Below are 19033 nucleotides of genomic sequence, written 5' to 3' on the forward strand. Positions count from 1 at the left end.
CAACAAAGGACCAATATAACCAAACAAAAGAGCAATAAACATATTGTAAGGACTGAATTTAGATTAGACCTAATATAGGATTGAGTTTTAGTCCAATAAGCCCAAATAATGAATTTGTAAAGCATAGGTAAAAGAACTAGTTCTATTTGGTAAGAAAGACAATAACAATTGTTTATTTAAGATAATCAAATACAAGTGAAATGAGAAAATTTGTCCTCAGCATAGTACAAGGAGTTATATTATAATATCCAGTTGATGATCAATGTTACAAGAGTTCAAAGGATTATTACAAAGATTTTTTGACTTCTCGATCCCCCTCCTTTAGGCCATCTCTCCATGCTATATACTATAATTTTGGTATCATTTCTACCATATACGTGTAGGTTAGTTTCTAGGAACTCCTTCTTGTCCTATCTAACACCTCCCAGAACCTTCAACTAGCAGCTGTAAAGTTACTTTACCACTGTTCAAGTATCACCTCTACATTAATGCGGTCAGAAAGTTATCTGAGTTGCATTTAATGTGAAGGTAGCAGCTCTTGAAGATATTTGTTGCCTCCCTTTACTCCTCCCTTATCCAATGTTCGACTTTTAATCGTGATGCAACCTTGAAGGATGTCCAGGATGATAAGACATTCTTACTGACCTGAGATCTCTGTTTCCGATATGATTTTTCTCCTCGGACATATTTTGGACTATCATATACAATTCTTATTTATTCTTCTTATACCATTCTCATAATAACGTTATTTGACCATTTTCAGATTAGTTAATATCCTCGGATTGGGCCATAGGCCCAATTTGTACAGTTTTAATAGTAACTTCTAGCTAACTGGCCCCCACACATATATATAATTTTTTTTTTCTATTTTAGTACTTCAAGTATCTCTTATACCCTAAGAGAATTGGTTTAAAAAATAATTTTCAAATTTTTTGATGAAAAAAAAGTAAAAAGCAATTGATTTTTTTGAAAATTTTTTATCAAAACTTTTCTAAAATAGTCTATTAAAAAAAAACGGTAAAGGCATCGGTTAATCCATTTAAAAATACTTCAAGGGTGAAAAAAATAATTTTTTTTAGAAGGAAGTAAAAAGAGTAATTTAGTCTTAAAAAAACAGAAAAAAAAAGAAGAAGAAGAAGAAGAACAATGGGTGGTGGCACAAAACAAAACGCAGCGTTTAGAAGGGAAACGTTAGAAAAAGCAAAACACGCCCAAAATCAAAAGTGGCAGTGACACAAAACAAAAGAAAATCAAATGTACTTATTAACTGAAACCAAAACTAAAACCCTACTTCCTCTGCAACTCTAACTTCAACAGTAACTACTACCCCATCACAACCACAAAATCCTCCATAACCCAAATGGCAACCAAGGTTGACGAATCCAACGTTGGAATCTTCTGCTTCATCTCTAACCTCCCTGGCTTTCGTGGCATTCTCAAACAAAGGTCTTATTCTTCACCCAAAAAAAAAAAAAAACAGAGACATTTTCAAATATCATTTAAATTTGGACTCTTTCTTTATTCTTTGTAACCAAAATCCAATTCTTGTTAATGGGTTCTTTTCAAATTTCTTTTTAAGTACTTTTTGTTTTGCCACTTCATATTTTAGTTGCTAATTTTCTAGTTGTTATAATAATGTGTATGTGTGAAAAATTTACTGCAAATGTTATGTTAGTATTGATTCAATTTTATGCATGCATGCGTGTAAAAAATTTCTTTCCATTTTTTTGCTGCTGTTGACATAATTTGTATCAATTCTTGTGATTTTCACAATTTCAATTTGTGTATGTGAAAATTTTCAGTTTTTAGTTGTTAGTTCTCTGTGTGTGTGTGTGCAAAAATTTCTTGAAATCTTTTGTTTGTTCTGAAAGAATTCTTACACACACACACACACACACACACACACACACACACACTTAAATTTCTGTATAATTTTTGTGATTTTAATAGTCGTTTTTCTTTATTTCTTATGCTATCCTCTATGTGTTGCCATTGTATCATCTGCAATTTTATTTGATTCTACTTCATTTATGGGGAAATTTTAGACACGCACGCACACACACACATATATGTATGTACAGGGCAATTAGTTGGTGTTGTCTTGTGGTTATATTGATGTATTTCTTTATTTATATATTTCTCTTGGAATTTTGATCTAGGTATTCCGATTTTATTGTGAATGAAGTAGATAAAGAAGGAAATGTAGCTCATCTAACTTCCTTGGATGCCCCTCAGGAGGAGGTAATTAGGATTTATGGGTTTCTTTTTGTTTTATTTGAATATATTTATAATGATTATAGAGTGATCTTTTGATCTATTCAGATTGGTGAGGAAACTGTGACGATGACAGAAGATACAGCTAATACTAAAAGTTATGCTTCTGAAATTGAATCATTTAGATCTCTAGCTGGTGACTCGGATGCCAAGCATTTAGAAGATTTTATTAATCAAATTAATTCTGGTGTTGAAGATGGCATTTCACCAATTGTTCTTTCACCAGATTCTGACAAATCTCATCGAACGGTTAGTTTTGGAGTTTGATTTCAATCTATTCATTTATATATCTACCCTTCTGGTCCACATTGGGTTGGCTGTGGTGCTGTCAAGACTGAGAAAATGTTTAGTTTTCGTGAGGCATGAGGTTGGCACATGAATTTTGCTAGGTTTGCAGTTTACTATAGAGCTACCTAAGGCTGAACCAGCCTTACCATTGGTTTGTTTTTGGGTCGAGGGCTTGGTGGTCTACTTGAATGTAGGCTAATATCAAGTTGAAGAAAAGAATGTGTTTATATGCTTCAGAACTATGAGACTGAGGACAAACTTAACAGACTGGATCTCAATTAATTGCTTTGCTTTTGCTTTGTTATCCTGCCACTTTATTTTCAAAGCAATTTCCAAAACTGATTGCCAAACCTGGTGTTGGTTTGGTTCCATTTCGAGCTACACCTAGTAAGCATAGATTCCAAGTTTCTCTCCTAGTTCTGTGTTAGCATATCATTTATCACGTACTTTTTGCGTCTTTCAGGCAATGCACAATTTTTTTAAGCAGAACTTCAAATTCCTTGTCACTGACGTGGTTGATGGACCAGATGCCTCATCAAAATGCATTCGTGTGAGGTTAAATACTGGAGGTCAAAGAAATAAAGGCAGACACTCCAAAAAACGGAAAGAAAGAGGTGATAAGCCCTTTGATAGCAGAGGTTCAGAAAATTGGTCAGAGAACAATGGGAAGTTCCTTAGGTAATATAGCCAAAGCTCCTTCTTTTTCTTGGTTTCTTCATAATCATATTTATGCCACTTATATGTTTCTTTAAGATTTAAAATCTTACTCTTGAATAAAAATCCTGCATGGTTTAGAAACTAATTTTGATTTGGCACAGCAAAATCATTGAACCGATGAATTGATGAAATATACAGCTGTATTATATGCAATGAAAATAATTTTTTGGTTAGGAAGGTCAGCATTTCTTCCTTACTCTATAAAGATTTCTACTTTCTGCCAATGAACTCTATCTCAAATGGCACCAAGGTTGAGGATGAGGTTTTGGCTTCAAGACCCACTTGATGCTTGTGTAACTTACCAATAATAATAAAAAATCTTGCACTCTTTGTCTTCTTGACCTCCACTGCTTATTCATGTCATGACATGTTTTAGATGGCATTTGAAAATATAACTAAAACATTCTGTCAATGCAAATGCTCAGGTTTCATCTTTACAAGGAGAACAAGGACACACAGGAGGCCTTAGGAGTGATAGGAAAGATGCTTGGCATCCAGGTATGTCATTTTTTATTGTATTGGAAATTGCTTAGCTTTGTGGTGCTCACTATCATGATAATGGAAGGAAGTTAATTCAAAGCTGCTTCTTCTGCCTCTCTCTCCATCTTTTTGTCTGCTTTCTCTTATGATTTGTGGGACATTCCTCCCAAATACGAATAGGTATTAGGGTAGGTTATGGCATGAAACCTCTATTTGAAACTATCCTGGTCAGTGGTCACTTGTTGAATTTTCTAGCCTTGTGTTTATAAATGAGTATGTACTTCTCTTTTTTTTTTTTTTTTTTAATAATAATAATAATTATTTTTAAATCTTTCAATAAAGAATAATTTTATTAGATGCATTTTGATGATGCAAACCACTATCTGTTTTATTTTTTTTATCACTGATCTTTGCCAATGAGCCCCAGCTCAAATGGCATTTTGTTCTCACAAAGTGTGGATAGAAGGGTGAGTTGTGGACTCAAAAACCACTGGGTGAGTGTCTAAAATTTTTATCACTGCGCTTGTTGCTTGCATACACACTTATACATCGTTAAACATAGATGTTGGTTTAATGATTTCTTAAACATGCACACATGCAAGATAAAACTGGGTACTTGTGTCTTTAATTTTGCTGATTAGAAGTATTTGATGCCCTGTCTGGCTGTGTCTCTGTGTTTTTGTCCACAATTGTGGGGTCCGATGGTCACTAATTGGGTATTTTGCTGACTTGTTTTTACCTTTGATTATGTGTGCACACATGCACTCACACATTCACAAATGCTTGTGATGGAATGATAAATTGAATTTTTCTAATTTTCAGAACCAATTAACAATTAAGATGGGTCATATTTGTAAAATTTGTTATAAACGTTTGTTAAATAACTTGCTCCTAAGTTTATTGGTATTTTTCTTTGACAGCCGAGGTCTTTTGGGTTTGCGGGTACGAAGGATAAGCGCGCAGTCACGACTCAAAGGGTAATTCATTCTTCCCATTCCACCTTCTTGCGCCTTTGAATGCTGATGGTTTATTACTTTATCTACAAGATTTGCATTTAACAGCTCCTTTGGAGTTCTGTTAAAATTCTTATGTGCGCTTAGTTGTCTTTAACAATAAATATGCGCTTGTATTTATTTATAGATGTATATGCATATACATGCACTTAACCTTCCAAATCAACCTATCCTCCTGTTGCCGTGTTGGGAGATTAGAATATAATTGACCATCAGGGAATTTAGCGATTCTAAGTCCTGGTCTTGGAAAGCATGAAGAAACTTTAACTCCCAATTTCAATTTTTAGGTACATAGTGTTAGAAGTCCTAGTTTATACTGTGAAAAATAAAAGTATTTTAATTGATGCTTATCTGTGTCAAGGTTTACAAGTTGACTTGGTCAAATTCGCGGATTAATCAGATATACAGATTAAATAGGTTGGCAAATTGAATTTTCCAATGAACACACTAGAGAAAAGTCTGAAGCCTCTCTTCATTGTCATAAAAAGGTATCAAAGAATTACACTTGGGATTTATTTTAAATTTCAATTGAGTGGGAATCTATCATTATGATGGGAATAGTCGCTTTTCCTTATCTTTTTCCTAAGATTATGCTTCTGATTTATCTGCATTTCAAGTGCATGGGAATTTTTCTTTTTCATAATAATAGTAATAGCTTCTACATATATTATTATTATTTATTTGATTAAGTATTCAAGCTACCACTCTCAGGTTCCCACTTAGGTGAACAGAACAAGGTCATGACCCATTTAGTGGTGGCTGAAAGAAGTCATTAAGTAGTTAAATTAATACTTCATTTGGAGAAGGATGTCCTAGCGTAGTCTCTTTTTTGTGTTTCCAGGTAACAGCTTTCAAGCAGCATGCAAGTAGATTAGCTGCTCTTAATGAAAGGTTGATTGGTATCAAAGTGGGTGACTTTTGGTAAGGTCAATGAGTTCTTATTTCTTTGTTTTATTGACCTTTTTGTTGCGTGATGCATACGTGTCTTATAGCTGCATTTTTGTCCAGCTATGTTAAGGAAGGACTTCTTCTTGGCCAGCTCATGGGAAACCGGTTTACAATCACATTGCGGTTAGGATGTTTGCCTTGTTCACTAAACCAGTTTTATTTTCAGTAATAAATATTTCATATTTCTTTCTTAAAACATCCGTGTGCTTACTTTCACTCTTAATGTTATCCACTCACCCCGCTCATTGTTTCCTCAGAGGAGTTGTTGCAGATTCTGATGATACTGTCAAAGCATCTGCAGATGCATTGGGAAGGCTTGGGTTTATCAACTACTTTGGTTTACAAGTACATGCTTAATCTGTTAATCATCACTTGCTTTTTATGTTTGTGTACACGCCTTTTCTTTTTAGAATTTTGTTGTGATGAATGCAAGGATATATTCTTATGCTGTACAAATTTGGTTTGTTTACTGCCAACTGATTTTGAATTAAATGTCAGTTATTAAACCTATTATAAAATCCCATTATGTTTGATAGATAACAAAGTTCTCTAAAATCCACTTGCAAAAGCCCAGAATGTCATTTTCTGGCCTAGGATATTTTGCATGGTTGGTCATTGTCATCCAGCTAATGCAGCCTAAATATCTCTTATTAAGCACCTTATACTTGTACGGTAGATTGCTCCTTTAAATGTGAAACAATACCAATTTCATCCAAACATAGATTTTGTCAAAAATTCAAAATCAAATAATTAACTTTTAACGTGGACTTATCTAGGGTGTTAGGTACATGCCAAATGATCTCTCAATAGTATGTAACATCTCCAGCATATTTTTGGCATGGACCTAACTCCTTTTAAGAAGTTTCGAAGCCAAGTTGAAGAGAAGCAAATTAATGATTAAATAATGTTGGAATTCTGTAGTTGATCTCATTAGACCTGTTTGTGTTGACAAGATTACTTTATTTTATTTTTATTGATACACAGAAGTCTGAAACTTATGGCATTGACCCCTTCTATGTTTCTTGCTGGTGTCAGTCAGTGCTGAATCACTTTAGAGTAAATTGCATGACTTGGATTACCTAAGTGAACAAAATGCTCACTCTTATGGTATATGGGTCAGATTGTCAGAATTGTTTAATGGTTACTATTATTGAACTGTATGCAAATGAACTCAGCGTTTTGGAAGCGGTTCTGTGCCGACACATCTTATTGGGGCTGCATTATTCCGAGGAGAGTGGAAGGCTGCTGTAAGCATGATTCTTGATCCAAGAGAAGGGGATATCCTTGTACTGTTCGTTTTTTTTTATGAGGAGAAATTATTATTTACTTCACAATTTTAAACTCAAGTGGTTTGTCACACACTTTCTATTCAGTATAAAATAATTTGTGCTGTTTTTCTTAATTTAAACCTTTACAAAGAACTGTCATAGCAAAGGCACGCGAATATTACAAGGAAAGTAATGATATTGAAGGGACCTTGAAGCAGTTACCTCGACATTTAGTTGCTGAAAGGGCTATAGTAAGATTCTAACTTTGGTTGCTCTTGTATACCTTTCTTCTTGGCTCGTACTGTGTTTAATGTTTCTGTAAATGTTTTTGTAAACAAGTTTCTTATCAAATAAATTGTCGTTTGTGGTGACTTATCCTTTTTCTCTGTAGTTGCTTCTTTCACTATAATGCCTGTGCCTGTTGGCCATTTTCCAATATCTGTCATGATGTTCATTTTTCTGCATGATGGTTCTGAAGAGAGAGTGCTTCTTTGGAGGTCCTGATGAAAGTACTACTTTTTAAATTTTTTTTAATGTGTTAAATTATTGTCTCCTTCCCTACCTCTGGAGTTCACTGCAATGCCTATTGGTTGTTTCCCCCATCTATATTGACTTTCATATATCCTGCTTAATAGTTCTGAAGGGAGATTTAAAAAAAAAAAAAAGTGCTGACAAAAGTTCCATATTCATCATTTTAATCTCATACAGCTGCAGTGCTTGAAGAAATGTCCGGGGAACTACTTGCAGGCTCTGAAGGCTGTACCTCGGACGTTGAGAATGATGTAAGTGGTTATTCCAGTAGGTATCTTGATGGTCTAAGTTGACTGCTTATGTATATATTTTTAAAAGCATCTTGTTACATCATCATTATTAATCTGAATTACATCTTGTATACCCATGAGAAGGTGCATATGTCCACGTTTATAATCTCTGGACATTGATCAATGAAAAATTTCTTTCTTAAAGCATTTGACACGGTTTCTTTTATTGGCTAACATCTCATGTAATCTCATTAAAACAGAAGAAATCTTTTTTGGGGGAAATTTTTTTCTTTTGAAATTTTAACAAACTTGTTATCTGTGGATCAAAGGGCAGATATTTTATTATTGCATCTAATCTTATTCATGCTTTTGTGTCATTTACAAAATCAAAAGTTGCATGAAGGTCACCAGTACGATAGTACTGGCATTAATGTTCTCTTACTGGTGAAAAAATGATCATTGATTTTGTATATTTTAGTTGCCAAAAGAATGAAGGTGGACTTCAAGTTGATGCCGTTTGTCAAATTTGTACTGGAATGGAATATTTGCTTCTATTTATTTGAAAAATAAATATTTTGTAGTTGGGTTAGGATTAAGTTACACTTGGTGCAACTCTAAGTAATGTTAAACTGCCTAATAACTTTTTATTGTGTTACAATATTTCAAATCCCATGATTAGACTATATGTTATTTATATTTTTAATACACATGTTGAATTTCATACCTATCGGATGCTATTTTCTATTCAATCTAAAGACCTAACTTTAATGCATAACTCTAAAATACAAAAAACTTGAAATTTAAATATTTGATAGATGACATAGTTTGTGATTTCTGATTATCTTGAAATTATGCAAGCATGGAGGGTATACAAAGAAATATAATCTAACAGTGGATTTGTCAAAATTAGCATCCAATAAAAACATTTTGAGTGGTATAACATTACACCAAGTGTAACTTGAACCCAACTCTTTGTAGTTAGTGACAAACGTTTTCACTTGAATAAAAAGTTGTCGAGGAGACCTTTTGGCATCTATTCATTCTCTTGTGAACAAAATTATTAAACGTTTATCAGGGAAGGAAAATTTTTTATTGTTGTATTATGTGATTGAATTTGCTAGGAAATCTGTACTATTATAGAATAAAGCTGTTGCTCTCTAATGTATGAAACCAGTGTTTAAATATATCTGAAAAAAATAAACTTATCCGAAAAGATGCAGTTATTCTGAGATAACTCAATGCAGCCTTTGCAGCATTAATCTCTTCTACGTGGTGACTGAATCACTGAACGACACTGAGAGAATCCTTGATTCAAATTTTTATTCTGTTCTCTCTCTCTCTCTCTCTCTCTCACGCGCACACACACACACACGTGTGCAAATGAAGAGAGAGGTGAGAGAATCATTAAGCTTCAAATTAATTTTGGCTTTCAACTTTTACAATGTTTTGCTGCGCTATTTTTCAGGTATATACATAGTTACCAAAGCTATTTGTGGAACCATGCAGCTAGTCTGAGAGTGCAAAAATATGGTATGCTGTCGCTTGTATTTTCTGCGGAGAAATTTTATGGGTCTTTCTATGCATCTACTGCATCAATTATGTAATGTTAGGTTGTCAGATCATCATCTTTATTATGGAAGTATTTCAAAATTTTGACTGCACATTTATTTATTAGCACTATGCAATTTAACATTATTCAAACATGTTGCAGGTACTGACCAAGTTGTGTTGGGAGACTTGGTATATTGTAAAGGAGATAATACTGAAAACGTGTCAGGAGGGATGCTTGAATGTGAAGATGACAGCAATAATGATGCAGATGATTCTAATCATCTAGACGAAATCTCTGGAACCGATCTTCCTGAAGAAAGAAATAATCTTGTGAAGGTTTGGTGTCATAGTCCTTGAATAATTTATTATTATTATTATTATTTATACTTGTACATTATTATAATCGCTGCTAAAACCCAACCTATCTGGTACGGTGTGCCATGAGCACCATTTCCTCTCTTTCAAGTTGGTGTAATCTTTCTTCTTCTGTCATCCTACATGAGCGTTCTTTACTTGAACAATCCCGAATTATTTTTAGATGCTAGAGATATTAACGTACATTCTTATACAAAATATGCATTGTTCGTTTTACATGGCCCTGCATTTCTGCTAAAACCCAGCCTATCTGGTAGGGTGTGCCAAGAGCACCATTTCCTCTCTTTCAGGTTGGTGTAATCCTGTGTCTTCCATCATCCTACATGGGCCTTCTTAACTTGAACAATCCAAATTATTATTTAGACGCTAGAGATATTAAGGTACATTGTTATACAAAATTTGCATGCTTTACATGGTCCTGCAAAATATTATGTTGAAGAGATCTGATCACCTAAGTTCTTTCTAAAGGCTTCCTCACCCAAAAAAAAAAAAAAAAAAATTCTAAAGGCTTCTCCTCTGGTTGAGATTTATTTATTTATTTGTTTATTTTTAATGTAGTCACATCTAAGATGTGAATTATATGAAGTTAAATTTCTATCAAAACCACATCCTTAATTAATCCCACATTGACAAGTGAGATTTTGTATAGAAGAAATCTAAACATGTACTTGGTGTCTGTCTCACATTGACTAGTGCGATTTTGTTGTCCATGTTCCTAATTCCACTTATCCTATCTTCTTTCTTTTCTCCATCCTACCCCAACTTAACTTATCATAAGCCTTAACTCTAGCATCTCAGATTGTCTTTTTTTGCTTCCCTCTTCACCTTTTTACAATTTTCGTAAGTGAAATTGTCTCTATAGCACATCTAGTTAGGCTTCTCTCCCTCCCTCCCTCTCTCTCTCTCTCTCTCTCTCTCTCTCTCTCTCTCTCTCTAATCTAATTTTTTCTTGAACCCCCTCATTCCACCACCAATTCTCCTTAGTCGATACCCCACATGCTTTAGATTTTCCAAGTACCTTTTTAGCAAATTTTTCAATACAAATACCATTTCATTCCCTGTCTTGTCAACATCTATGTATAGGCCCCTCTTTAGCAAATTCTTGGGTTTTCTATCTAATATCTTTCCCGTCTTCTAATACAAATGTCTAGTATCATTTTTCAATTGCTTAAGTTTTTGGGACAATCGGTAATTTAACATGGTATCAAAGCAGACCTGAATTCGATCTGTGTCTTCTCCACTCTACCTCCCATTTAGAATCCCACGTGTTGGGAATCACTTATTAGAAGAGAGTTTGAGCCCACATGTGAGAGGAATTGTTTGAATTATGTGATTAAATTTACCATTTCCCAATAGCTTAAGCTTTTGGGATAGTTGGTAATTTAACATATTACTTATAAAAAAACTGATTGTATGATTATTTTATCATCCATCATATGTTGGTTTTAGATTCTTTATTTTGTGATGGAATGACATGATCTATTGGGAACATGATGAATAGGCCTGTGGACTTTAAGTTGAGTCTTCCAATTTGATCCATCATAATCTGATTTTATAAGATCCAATTGGAATGCTTTTGAGATTGAAAATTTTTGTGACATATGTTGCGTATAAAGTATATGTTAGATTTGGAAAATTCCATAGTAGAAGCAGATTCCCTTTTAGCCTTATTTCAAGCTACTGCAATTCACCACAATCAGAGTGAATTGCATTTGTGGATTGGGGGCCACACACTGGCATTTCAATACACTCCTGATCTTGCAACTTTCTTCCATTTGCCAATAATTTTCCCTTCAGAAGGGCAGTATGAATGTAATAAAAACTCTTCTAGAACATAAAGTTGTGTGTGAAAAAAAGAGGTTATGCTTTTATTCTTAAGATTATCCTACGACATTGTAACTTCTAGTTACCCAGATCAATGTAAGCTATAAATAAGTTTACCTCTGCTATTCTACCTGTAGGATGTGGATGCCAAATTCCTGTTTCTTTGTTATATATGGTAACAATCTATGTTCTGAATGACCTTGACTCGTGGAAGCCAAATGTGAATGTTGTTATGGTAGTTATGCCATCATATATGCCTTTAGTCACTTGTAAATATTTATCTGGTTTAGATACGGTGAGGATTTTAAGGGAGCTTTTTTACTACATATCTGACAGGTTGTAACTGCAGAAGATATCCATACTGGAAATTATACAATTGATGATGTTGTCCTCCCAATGCCTGGGTAAGGGAAGGCTTACATTTTCTCATCTGTTTGACACTATTCAGATCATTTAAAGATTTCTTTCTTATCTGACTGTGTTGGTTGTTGGCAGTTCAAGGGTAATATATCCATCTAATGATATTGCCAATGTCTTCCATGATTTGGCAAAGAAGGTGAACTATATCTTACTGATGTTTTCCGTATAATATATTTTTATTGTTTCCAATTTTACTATATTTTCGTGGCTCATGAATAATCATATTTGAGGAGCTGGGCTGTTATGTTGAATATATTACTTGCATATTACGGGAATTAGTTAAGTTTGCCTCTGAAATGAAACACTGTTGGGGGCATTCTGTATTCTGGTAGATAAACATACTGCCAAGCCTGGTCGTATTGACATAAGTAAATTGTATAATCTAAAACACATTTAGTAATTGATGTGTGTGGTCTGGTACCTCTAGGATAGAGTAATTAACTTGTTTGTCCGTTGTACAATTTAATAAATGCCTAGCTCAGCCAAGCCAACTTGAAAAGAGTATCTTCAAGGCTAACTAGGATGGGCTTGAAATTAATCTATCTGGTTTATTTGATCTTTCATCATTTTGGCATGATATGGCACCAATGAGCTTTGTCTCAAATGGCACTTTCTCTCACAAGTGTGAGCAGAGGATGAGGTCATATGTTCAAAACCCATTTGGTGTGTATAACTTTTCAGTTAAAAAAAAAAAAAAAAAGAGAATAGTTTGGCCGGATCTGACTTTATCTGATAAGATAGTAATGTTGGGCTTATTGAAAAAATTGCTGCTGGAATTAAAACTTTTTTCTGAAAATAAGCCATATATTGCCAATGAGCTCTGGTGCATAGATTTATGTAATGACAATATGTCCCATAGTGTTATAAAATGACATAGCATATGAATGCTTGACACCTGAAACTGTTGGTGCTCTGGGTGGGGCTGAGGTTAGGCTATGCCTCAACTCACCTATAAGAGAGTGACCATGGTCTTTCACCCTGTCTAGGCCCCTTAGTCATTGGTTCCTTAGCGGATAGAAGAGCTGCTATGGTCATGCCAGTTAATCTAGTCGTGGCTGGTCTCCCCCCTTCCCTTTTATTCACACCCCCCTCCCAAAAAAAAATAAAAAAAATTAATAAGCAACATGGCTTGACTTTATAGCACATTTTTACCTTTTTTTAATTCCTTTATTATTGTACAATACATTTGGTCTTTATATATCCTTTTTCTGATTTTATTGATCAGGATACAATCAGCTTGTTGGAGAGTGTACATAGTGTAAAGTATGTCACCAAAAACTTTCCTTGAATTCATAGTGAATCACCCTCCTTCCCATCATCTCTCTCTCTCTCTCTCTCTCTCTCACTTGTTTTGTTATTGTAATCATAAGTTCCTCACGTGGGTGATTTTCTTAGGGAATTCTCATTAACCAGTATAACTGGAAGTTATAGGCGGGTTTTTCAAAAGCCACTTGACTTCGAATGGTATGTTCTTTTCCTTTCTAAAAGGAAAATTGTATATAATTATGTTTAGATAATATTGTTCACCAAATGTCTTTCTTTTCTGTTATCACAGGGAATTACTCTCATATACCGATGGTAATATTCCATTAGTAGAGACAGATTTAGAGAAAATTGCCAAGTCTAAACCTGTGAAGAAGGCCAGAGAAGAGGATCTGGCCAATGGAAATGACAAAAACAATCTGTTTGATTGCACAAAACAATCAGAGATTCTTGAAAATGACATGAAGACTGAAACAGATGATAATGAGGTGGAGGGTGAGCAAGAAGAAGTCTTGCCAAGAGTTGAATCTCAGGAACCCCAGATGGCTCTTAAGTTAAGCTTTACCCTCCCAGCTTCTTGCTATGCAACAATGGCAATAAGAGAACTTCTCAAGACTTCAACATCTGTATGTACTTCACTGAAAATTCTTCTGTCAATATGCCTTCTCAATATTACTATCCCATATCTAGGAGAAATTTCTAATAGCCATAGTCCTAATCCACAACAAGGGGCTCATCTGTTGGATATGCTAGCTTGCATAAGCCATGAGTGTAGTAAGCCTATTTGTAACATTGCTATTCAGGAATGCTATGGTGTAGATCTGTGCTACCAAACCTAGCCTGTAAATGACCAAGATCAATTCTACCCTGTATAGACCTTATATTTGAAAAAATATTTGCCAAACCTATCACACAATTGTATGTAAATGTTGATGATGTATAAAGTATACACAATAAAGAAGACACATATAACTAATCCAAAGCTCAATCCAAGCTAGAGGCAGATTTGAAAGCTTTGACCCAGAACTAACCTATTTCCAGAAAAAATTTCTTCGGACCAAAACCTATATTGCCAATGCCAATCTGATTTAATTTGAGTAGCAGGTTTATATGCACATCAATTTACTTATTTTTTGCTGCTGCAGGTTGCATATCATAAAACATTGAACTAGTGAGCACATTGCTTCTCAATTTAGGGGCATCCAAGACGGTTGCATGGTTCTCTATAGGAGTACTTACTTTGAGATGGGGAGGAAAAAGCCAAGGAGAAAAGAAGGCTTACTTCTCTGTTACAAGTTACAACATATTATAAATTTTGCTTTTCTATTAAATAAAACATATTAATGCTCTTTTTCTGTAACTCAACATTTGTTGATTACTTGTGATAGCAAAACTGAAGAAATAGATTCCTCCTTATAGCACCTTTTCCAAATGTAACATATGCTTTGAGAGTAGAATAATGGAATTTTTTCTAGAGTCTGTCTAATTCCTTTAAATAATAATAAAAATTTTCAGGATAAAACCAAAACTCTACCTTTTTCTTATTATAGTTAGATAAATCACTTTAGTCATCAACTTTGTAGGCCATTTTAAAATAATATGAGTTGAAAAAGACATGGAATATGAGTTAATCTTTGATGAATCTCTTGGGACATTGAAAAGATCCATCTACAGACCTCAATAACGAATAGGCTTGAAGAATGTGAAGTACAACACATGAATTATACTTCACATTTAAGGGTTTTCTCTGTAAATGAAGGGTTTTCTCTGTAAATGAAGGTCGTTAGATCGAATCACGTAACCCCGTGTGTTCTTGTGTTTCCTCCTCTATTTTACACTCTTGCGTCTGTAATATTTTCTATATCTCCTCCAATTTAGTTAACATAATATCAGATCATCTTTAATGAGGTATTAAAGTATCTTTATCATGGTATTAGAGTATCATTATCAGTAACTACTTTTGTCCATTAAAAGTATTTAGTTTAGCAGAAAATTTAATGACTAATTTATATAAGGACAAAGTTTAGTTACAAAATTGATTGTAACTTAAAGTTACAACTTTAACTTAATATTTTTTTATTTGATGTGAATTTTGACAAATTCACCATTGGATTACATTTTCTTCTTATATTCTCCATGCTTGCAAAATTTCTAGAAAATTAAAGATTAATAGCTATATTATCAATAAATTGCAAGTTTTTGTAATCTAAAACTATGCATAAAATATAAGCTTATAGATCATATAGTAAATAATATTCGGTTGACATAAAATTTGATATGTGTAATAAAAATATAAATAATATATTATTCAACTATTAGATTTTCAAAATATATAGAAATATTATTTTTTTTTTAAAGGAAGTTGTAGCTAAACTTTATCCTTTATCTAATTAAATTTGATTTTTCTTTACATTAATTTCCTGTCAAATTAAATTAGTACTCAATTATATATATGAGTCACCTTAATTTAGAGAGAGATTGAAGGAATTGGCAATCAAAGATCCAAATAAAACAACTGAACTAAGCAATGAAACATACTTTCTTTTTTGACAATTTGATGGTTGAGGGGGAGAGATTTGAACCTTGCACATCTTTATTTAAAAAGAATCTTGTAGTTCTGGACTATCTAAGAATTTTCTGTATATGACTTACTTCCTCAGGTTTAGTTGTTTTGTCAATAATTGATTCAAAAGCTATCAAAAATTAAATATTTATGATTTACTAATTTCTTTCAGTGAGATATATATATATATATATATATGGGAACCAATATTGTAATATTTATTTTGATTTATTAATTATTTTAAGTGGTGCATTAATTATTTATGTATAATGAAATTTTGATGTCATTTTTTAAGATTTATCTGAGAAATAATTGATTTGAAATATGATATTATTACTCAAATTTAGTTGCTTTTGCAACAATTGAAACAAAGTTCAAACAAATAAAATAAAATAAAAGTTTAATAACACAATTAAAAAAATAATTGAAGGATATTTGCATTTTTATTTTATCAAAACGATATTTGCATTCTTGAGTAGGTATGAAATATGTCTATCTATATCAGTCACTACATCATGCAATCTTCAAATTTGTAAATATATATAGTATGATTAAGTCACTACATCACTCTTATTGTTTTTATATTTTGTCTATGAAATAGATGCTAAAGATTACAATTTTTTACAAAAGAGAAATTATTAAAATAATTTTTTTGATACATCAATAGTTAGGAGTGGGAGGATTTGAATCTTAGACATGTCCATTGGAAACATTAAACGGTAGCAATTAGTTGAGCTACAGGACTTTTAACGAAAACTATTGAAATATTGGATGAAACTAATAAAAATTAATTTTGTACATTAACATTCATTTTCACTACAATGTTATATCCAAACTTGTTGATATCAAAATTTGTTTTAGAAGCAGAGCTCATTTCAGATACAGAACCTTAATGCGTTGATATGTCCATCCACATGCTATATTTTGTAGAAGCCTTACCATTTCTCCAAACTGCTTTCAATTAAAATTTTTTAGAAACTACAATTCATTAGTAATATATTTCAAAAAAAAAAAAAATCCAAAATTGTTTCTACTTTCTAACTTAAAGACTTGACTCAATAAATTTTTTTTCTTGATTGTGAATGCAACAAAATAATTTCTTGCTCATACGATAACGATACTTGGTAGAAGAGTTGAAATTTCCTGAAGCTTTTGGCAAAAATGAAGGATCTTTAATTTAGAAAATCTGCTAGCAATTTCAGGGAGAGGTAGTAAGGTTGTTGTGATAAAAATATAAATGTTCTAATTTGGGAAATTAACTAGAGTATCCATTAACTTTGGAAAATTTTCACAATCAAGATTTTGTAATTTAAAGGTGCTATGGAAGATCTTTGAGGAATTTAGAAATAATATGTAACGTTTGAAGTCATGAGATATTCAATTGATAAACAGACCTAATTTGTCTATTCATGTTCTGTGGGGCCCAGTAATTTATGGGTCAAGTCCCTTTGCTCGTGGGAAGTCCAAGGGCCCAAGCCAAAGACCGCTACAACCCAAGCTCAATAACATAAAGCCCAAATGGCCCGGAGATGTTGCCGAGGACAGTTCGGTCCTCGGCAGACCCAAAATTCCACCAAAAAAGAAGGGCAAAAACGGTATAGGACCAGACTGGATAGGAGATCTAAAATATCTCGGGAAATTTGCCCTCATTACCCTTCCCAGATAAGACTCAGCATCCAGCAGAGCCGGATTCTTCGGCTTTATCAACCATCCCCAACAATTCTGGGATTAGACTGACGGGACAAATATCAATCTCGTAAAAGTTGACCCTACACGTGGACGAAGGATAGCAAACGTAGGCTAGTATAAAAGAGAAAGTAAGTAATCTGGATAAGGGGGGGGGGGGGGAAACATTGGACAAAAAACCAAGGACTCTCATCCTACCTCAAGGAGAAAGACTCCATGGGTGTAAACTACTTAAAGAAGTATGCATACCGCAAAAAATCACCGCCGGACAACCGGAGGAAGAGCTTAATGATCCTCGGACAAAGTTCGAGGAGTCCAATCCCTCAGGGTGTAATGCTAGAAGGCTTAAATGTTCAAATCCAATTCTTATTTTTTACATGAATTCCTCTAAAAATAGGACCGGACCATCGCCCTGTGATCAAAGGCAAGCCTTTCAAGCCCACTCTCTACAAATCATATTGTGAGGGATCTTTCATGTATGAGCCCAACATCATTTTTGGGCCGTTAAAGAAATCGTGTCCCTACAATTGGCGCCGACTGTGGGAAGGCTAGCGTGTTGGTGCGGCTGGCGGTGGAGTCAAGGCTATATCTAGCAGAGGTCCGCGAAGTTTCCTCCATCTTCGGCGATATGCAGTTATTGCTCCGACATAAACTTCCGTTAGGGGCTACGCCCTGCAGTGCCGATGGCGCGGGCAACTCTAGGAGCTTCAGGTCTCAAGCCGACTCTCCCCGCCCTGGTCTAGGGGCTAACCTTCGAAAAATAAATAAATACAGAGAAAAAACTACTTAAAATTACAAGTTTTGGACAGAACCAAGGCCTTGCATGGTCCTCGGACTCAAGCCTATGGGGAAACCAAGTACTCAAAAGTTTTGGACAGAACCAAGGCCTTACATGGTCCTCGGACTCAAGCCTATGGGGAAACCAAGTACTCAAAAGTTTTGGACAGAACCAAGGCCTTGCATGGTCCTCAGACTCAAGCCTATGGGGAAACCAAGTACTCAAAAGTTTTGGACAGAACCAAGGCCTTGCATGGTCCTCGGACTCAAGCCTCTGGGAAAACCAAGTACTTATAACGAAAAACTACATTGCAAGAACTGATGCAATATAAAGCAATATGTCGCCTGAAAAGCGATCGAGGGTCCCAACTGCTCAGTCAACTCCTCGGATAGGTTATTTCGAGATTATCATTCTCGAACAATATTTTCGCACTTATTACAGAACGTTCAACCGTTATCTCGGTTAGTTTCCTAAGTTTAACTTACTATGAATTGTTATTATTATGCCTGGTAGTGTCGGTAAATTAGAATTAGTTGGATTGTGTTTCAAGGGTTTTTGCTCTAAATATTGCTGAGGAGAAACACACACATGAGGCACACCCATTCACAAAGTGGTGCTGCCAAAAGAACAGTATTCAAAACAAGTAAATAAATTTTCATTTTTACTAAAACAAAGAAATAGTACAGCGTACAATGAAAAGCTGGAATTAGCTTATGTTAAAGCTCACTGTATAATTGAAAGGAAAGATACAAGAGAATAAGATAAAGCCGAGGAAGTGGATCAGAGGAGAGGTTGGCTACTGCTCCAAGACCTAGTTCTTCCTC

At 34.2% G+C, this 19033-nt stretch overlaps 1 protein-coding gene across 2 annotated transcripts; it reads left to right on the forward strand.

Annotated features, from left to right (window-relative positions):
- The first annotated feature begins 1264 nt into the window (after nucleotides 1-1264).
- Nucleotides 1265-14619, forward strand: LOC126717364 (multisubstrate pseudouridine synthase 7). Of its 2 annotated transcripts, XM_050419036.1 has the most exons (20): nucleotides 1265-1446; nucleotides 2160-2241; nucleotides 2323-2523; nucleotides 3026-3240; nucleotides 3705-3777; nucleotides 4680-4736; nucleotides 5614-5693; nucleotides 5781-5843; nucleotides 5978-6065; nucleotides 6896-6998; nucleotides 7136-7239; nucleotides 7697-7770; nucleotides 9215-9279; nucleotides 9461-9636; nucleotides 11836-11903; nucleotides 11995-12055; nucleotides 13145-13182; nucleotides 13315-13383; nucleotides 13475-13808; nucleotides 14328-14619. In XM_050419036.1, exons 1-20 carry the CDS (start codon nucleotides 1361-1363, stop codon nucleotides 14352-14354), a joined length of 2064 nt encoding a protein of 687 aa, XP_050274993.1. In that variant the 5' UTR covers nucleotides 1265-1360; the 3' UTR covers nucleotides 14355-14619. The 2 variants fall into 2 exon arrangements, with proteins under 2 accessions (XP_050274993.1, XP_050274994.1); XM_050419037.1 differs by lacking the exon at nucleotides 4680-4736.
- Nucleotides 14620-19033: the final 4414 nt, after the last annotated feature.

The sequence above is a fragment of the Quercus robur genome, chromosome 3 (genome assembly GCF_932294415.1).
Source record: "Quercus robur chromosome 3, dhQueRobu3.1, whole genome shotgun sequence".
NCBI classification, from domain to species: Eukaryota; Viridiplantae; Streptophyta; class Magnoliopsida; order Fagales; family Fagaceae; genus Quercus; species Quercus robur.

Excerpts from the sequence above, each read along its gene's own strand:
- LOC126717364 (XM_050419036.1), top strand. The coding sequence starts at position 1,361 with ATGGCAACCAAGGTTGACGAATCCAACGTTGGAATCTTCTGCTTCATC. Across the intron at positions 1,447-2,159 it reads CGTGGCATTCTCAAACAAAG|GTATTCCGATTTTATTGTGA; the intron begins GTCTTATTCTTC and ends ATTTTGATCTAG. Across the intron at positions 9,280-9,460 it reads TCTGAGAGTGCAAAAATATG|GTACTGACCAAGTTGTGTTG; the intron begins GTATGCTGTCGC and ends AACATGTTGCAG.